The sequence below is a fragment of the Sinocyclocheilus anshuiensis genome, unplaced genomic scaffold, assembly GCF_001515605.1.
Source record: "Sinocyclocheilus anshuiensis isolate Anshui unplaced genomic scaffold, SAMN03320099.WGS_v1.1 scaffold2950, whole genome shotgun sequence".
NCBI lineage: Eukaryota > Metazoa > Chordata > Actinopteri > Cypriniformes > Cyprinidae > Sinocyclocheilus > Sinocyclocheilus anshuiensis.
This window is the reverse complement of record NW_015542558.1, coordinates 118,233-124,126: the sequence shown is the minus strand read 5'-3', so window position 1 is coordinate 124,126 and position 5,894 is coordinate 118,233. Positions and strand designations below refer to the sequence as shown.

The 5,894-nt window shown below is 41.4% G+C and overlaps 1 protein-coding gene across 1 annotated transcript; it reads left to right on the top strand.

The window, feature by feature from the left end:
• Positions 1–231: 231 nt before the first annotated feature.
• Positions 232–4,884, top strand: LOC107694372 (protein FAM69A-like; the record flags this gene model as incomplete). Its single annotated transcript, XM_016494062.1, has 4 exons — positions 232–291; positions 700–807; positions 1,663–1,839; positions 3,628–4,884. Coding segments are annotated over 4 exons (1,158 nt in total), but the record flags the coding sequence as incomplete, so codon positions are not given.
• Between the last annotated feature and the right edge of the window lie 1,010 nt (positions 4,885–5,894).

Genomic DNA, 5,894 nt, shown 5'->3' with positions numbered 1-5,894 from the left:
CAAAAATTGGGCTAGTTTTCATTCCTTTTGGGTGGGTTTTGAGTAAACTTTGGGCTGGAAATTTTTCTGGGACCTGGCAACCCTGTCAGTGTGTGCACAGGACGGATATTAGCAGATCGACTATAGATAGCGAGAGATGGCAGATAAAAAAAAAAAAAGAGGAAAATTTCGGAGGAACAAAACAGAAGGGTAACGATCAGGCAAAAGGTAGGACCAGCGTAAATATTGGAGCAGCTTTCCAGCGGAGGAGAGGACTCAAGGAGAGGGAAGGCCTGGAATCGGGACACCGACGTGAGTTACGTTGATTTTTACGTTGAATTACCACACACATCGCTTTCACTTATTGATGACATCATACCTTCGGCCGCAGGCATACCAGATTCTGCCATTGTTGCTGCCAGGGTTGTGTACGTACATGTGGGGCGGAGTTATCAAAATAGGGGCGAGGTCCTGTTGGGGTACGGGCGTGCTTGTTTTGGTGCTTTCAAATATCGTTTGGCAAAATTTGCTTAGTGCACCTTTAAATGAGATGGAAAATATATCCATATATTACCTAACCCCACAGCCCCATCTAATGGTATTGTGGTGAAAATGTTTCTCCTTTATTTAAGCCATTACACAACATCTTAGTGTAACACTTACTTGATTGATGGAATGTCACTTACATTCTCATCGAAATGGACCTTACCTTTCCAACAGTGTGAAAAATACAGCAAAGGTGTTATTGATGGCCCTGCCTGTAGCAGCCTCTGTGAAGAAAGCTCACTGTATTTTGGAAGGTGCCTCTCCACCAAACCAAACAATCAGGTTTGACACTAACACACTCAACCATAGGCCCTAAAACAGAATCCAATCCTGCTCCTGGAAGGCACCTTCAAGAAGAGTCTAGCACTAATTAAACTCACCTGAACTAGCTAAATAAAGTTCTTTAGAATTACTAGAAACATTCATGCAGGTGTGTTGAAGCTGAACTCTGAATGAAGGAGGCCTCTCTATTGGTGCTTTTCCACTGCGTGGTACGACTCGGCTCGGCACGGCTCAGTACGGTACGCACGGCACGGCACGGCTCGGCTCAGTTTGCGTTTCCACTGCAGTTCAGTACCGCTTAAGAGTGGGCGGGATTATTCACATGTCGTTATAGTTGCGCCTCCTCTATTGCCGTGACTCCTGAAAACCGTTTTCATTCCGCGTCGCCCCATCAAGCTCTCGCTGGATCTGCTCCTCTGCTATCAACGAGAGGAACATCTGTACTTCCTCAACAGACAACGAAACAGCCACTTTTTGGTTGTTAAAAAAGGTGCGCTTGTTCAGAACAGTTGCGTTCGATCCTTCGCTGGCTGTGCTGATTTAAATCTAGCGGTTCTGTTGTGTTTGTGTCGCAAGTTCAGTGACGCGGGTAGTGACGATTCTCTCCGGCCAATCCATGATCAGCAGAGTTTACACGTCACGTTTTGGTAACGGTACGGTTCACTTGGAACCTCAACCGAGGTGGTACTAAAAAAAGTACCAGGTACTGTACCCAGTGGAAAACCCCCCAAAAGTGAACCGTACCGTGCCGTACCATGCAGTGGAAAAGCGCCATATGAGAGGGATTGGACATCCCTAAAACCACATACATCTCAGTACTGTCATGATGACAGTGTGTTCCTCTGTTGCTCTCAGGTCTATACAGGCAGCTGGGGTGATCATGACGGTGTCATCAAGTGTCAACTGAGTGACATCCTGCACTATGAGCTGGGAGAGGAGTTGGAGCCAAAAAAAGAGGTTGCACTCTTTGACAAACCCACTCGAGGAACCTCTGTTGAGAAGTTCAAAGAGATGGTTGCCAGTCATTTGAAGGTTTGGATGCTTTTTTTGGTTTTAGAAAATTGTTACCGCTCATTAAAGGTCCTAATCACAGCACTGTTTGCATTGTTCGGCACTCAGTTCTTTAAAGGAAAGCCACAAAAATGTCACCAGAGAGAGGTCTTGTCACTAGTTATGGCAGTTTGATTAAAAAATAAATAAATAAAGTATGAAACGTGCATGGCATGGATGAATTGTCCTCAAATAGATCAATAATGTGCATTTAGAATTTCCACTTCAGGCTGACTTTAAATAAACACAGTGCCTGTAACTTTCGCAAGTCATGCTAAAATAGTGCAGCATTGTAGAGAATTTGCCTTCAAGTGTTTGTTTAACCTAACCAAATTCACTTCTCATGCCATTCCTGCTTGCAATCAAGGTTCTCACATTCTTGGAAAACCTGGAAGGATGAGGATGTTTTAAAAGTGTGATTTTTCTGTCAGATTAATAAAACCTTACAAGGTCATTGCTATAGTTAGTACATATTTTTTCTAGTTTATAACCATACTCAGTTCTAAAGTATCTATATAAAATTATTTTTAATCATGCTTATCCAGTCATTTCAAATAACTCATGGAAAAGTCATGTAAATTCATTGGTCAGGACTTGTGGGAATGCTTTTACTAAGGTATGCAGAAAAAAAAGCAGCAAAATGGAAAGTATTGCTTGCCTCACTATTGTACTTTGTTTTTGAATCTTTGGTTTTGTTTCTGAAGTGTCAAATATGAACGGTGCTTGTGTCCATCTGAAACAAATGTTCTGAAAACACTTGTCAATTTGTGTTGGAGGCGAGCAGAAATTAGGTATACATTTATCTCTCTACTTGCTGTACATCAGTCACGCTTATCAGGAAATTAAGTGAGCACACTCTGTTCCAAGTGCCACCCTAAGCCCTCACGGTCTTCCTCTGAGTCCACACTTTTGTGAAGTAATGCAACTTTGACTAAGTCGGTAGGTTTTGATTAAGTACACGTCAAGGACACATAACTCAATGCTCAAATGCACCCTTCTGAAACTTAAAATGGCGAATTAGCGAACATGCACACGTGGTGGCCATTGTAAGTCCACAGGACCACAAGTTCACTTGAAGTGTGCTATTTGGGACTGGGCCTCACACAATTTGACCAAATCATTTAATCAATAGCTGTTCACTCCTACTATTTAGGATTATTGCGTATCTGCAGCGAACTCTACGGCTAGTCCAGCTTTTAAAAATGGACAGGTGCACACCAGAGTTTGAAAAACAGCATTCATATCTTTTTGTTTTTATCATCTCTATCGTGCTCAAGCTCATGTTATATTTATCATCTCTAACACAACTCAACCAGGCCTTGCCTCCTTATATTTTTTTGCTTATGCCTTGGGTGTGAATTATTTAAATGAGGGGTATTGTGACATGAACGCTCCCGGAAGAAAACTCAGGACTATTATCAAGGCATTTGAGGGAGTTTAGAAACAGTGCTTACTGATATAGAGAATAACTCCCTTTGGATTGGACTATGTGCTTTATAACTCTGCAGATCTTTTTCATGCAGAAACAGCAACATTACCTACTAAAGGAAGTTGAAAATGTAAAAAAGCATAATAGGAGCCCTTTAAAATGGACTCTCTTATGGTTTCCAGGTGTTTACCAAAGTTTGGAAATGACCCAAGTGCTAGTGTGAAAGCACTCTTATGGGCTTTGGCATTTATATTTTTCACTGAAATCAGTTGACATCAATTTCATACAATTGGATGTGTATGAAATCATAAAATCATAGCAAATTATTTTTGTTTCTACAGGCAAAAGTTGGAGAGCAAGCCAACCTCTCCAGTTTGGTAAGCATGATTCTTTCAGTGGCAGACAGCAATAAAGACGGCCACATCTCTCTGCCAGAAGCCAAGTCCACATGGGCTTTGCTGCAACTCAACGAGGTTCTGCTAGTAGTGGTGCTCCAGGACCGAGACCACACACCTAGACTGTTGGGCTTCTGCGGGGACCTGTACGTGGTGGAGCGGGTGCCTCACACTCCCCTGTACGGGCTCAGCCTGCCGTGGCCCATGGAACTTTGGATTCCTACGGGCATGTGGCGAAACATGGACCAGTGGTTCACGCCTTCCTGGCCACGCAAGGCTAAAATATTTATCGGCTTGCTGGAGCTTATAGAAGACATCTTCCATGGTACCTTTGGGAGCTTCTTAATGTGCGACATGAGAGCCAGTACTTTTGGTTACACCGATCGCCATGACCTCAGGCTGGTGGACGGGCGGCGCGTAGTAGCTGAGGAGGCCTTCAAACAGGCCATGATCCTTCAGCATTGCGAGGATGACGGGGACTGTGTCTACGGTGTGGACTGTAGGACTTTGTGCGACCGCGCAGAACACCGCTGCACGGCCGAGGTGACTCAGCCCAACCTGGCCAGGGCTTGCGGAGCACTGAAGGATTACCTCCTACGAGGAGCTCCGGTCCATCTACAGGAAGAGCTGGAGAAGCAGCTGTACGCCTGCATGGCTCTCAAAGGTTCAGCCGAGCAGATGGAAATGGAGCACTCGCTCATTCTCAATAACCTCAAGACACTGCTATGGAAACAGATCTCACACACCAATGACTCCTGAAGAGAAATGAAGACTCACTGGTGACAACATTCAGATTCTTGAATGTCTTCTGAAGCACTTCAGGCCATTGTGAATCTGGCTGGAGATTAAAATGCTGGTAGCAACGTGGCTGGAAAATAGGCTGATGGCAATATTCATTGCTGCTTTGATACGTTTTAAGTTTTTTCACGACGAAGGTAGAATTAAAACCATGAGGAGGAGGACTTAAGGAGTAACGTTCACTTCTTAGTTTCGTGTTTTTATTTTTGTTTTCACACACAATTGATCAGTTGTCATGTTTATTTTACACTTTCTTCAGATCTTATGAAGGAGCAAATTACCCTTAATTTTGCATCCATTGTTGGATGTTAACATAGAAAGCTAAAGAATGCACTAGGCACTGACTGTGGTTGTGTAAGTCTCCTATTGTAATGTTTGTCACAAGAGCACAGCAAAAAGAGCCATTTTGAAATGGACATAATAATCAAATGCCTTGATATGCATGTTGCCAGTGAGTGTGCGTTTTTTAGTTCGATTATTGTGGGTGAAAATGCCTCATTCCTTGTACTTGGACAATTCTTGGAAATGGTCAGACTATGATCTGAAGGTAACAGATTGCAATAAGGTTAAATTTGTTGTAATACTTATAACAAATTTATAATAAAATACTTTCAAAAGTCTGTTAATGTTAATTTATATATATGTACAAATACATTTACACCATCTCAAGTTGTATAATTTAATGTATTACATTACCTTAAAATAATGAATTACCTTAGAATAATATTTAGAAGTTAACATTAACCTAGATTAACAAATGCTGTAAACTGTTAATAGTTTGTGATACCTAATGCAGTAACTAATGTTAATGAATTTAACCTTATTGTATAGTGTTAAGGCAGCTCACACTACACAACATTTGGCTGGATTTCCAAGGTTTCTGACAAAACGGAACCCTGAATCGCGGCCAAATTAGTTGTTTAGTTTAGTTTATTTGTTTACAGGGGCAATGCACATTAATAAACATACAGTGCACAGCATAAATGAGTACACCTCCTCTAAAACTTAACAAATTCAGCAATTACTCTTTACTTAGAAGACATGTTAGGGTTCTTTGGAGATGTAATGTTCCAACAAGCCTGCTTGATCAATTACCAAAGAAGAATGCCAAAATTATTCAGCAAAATAAGATTTTCTTATCAAAGTGATAAAATTTTGTGTTGCAAAAATGAGTACACCCTCCTGAAAGTTACTAAATTAAAAAAAAAAAAAAAAAAAGTGGTAGGTTTAAGGCTATTTTTGATCAACAGGTAAGTATATTGAACCAAAACTTTTAAAGACAAGGAATTTCCTGACAATTAAGTGTTATATAGCCCACTGAATCATACTCAGACTTAATGCTGGCAGAAGTGGAACCACTTGAGAGAGAACTGTCGGATGACTTATTTCTTAGCATAAAAGAGGACAATGGTACA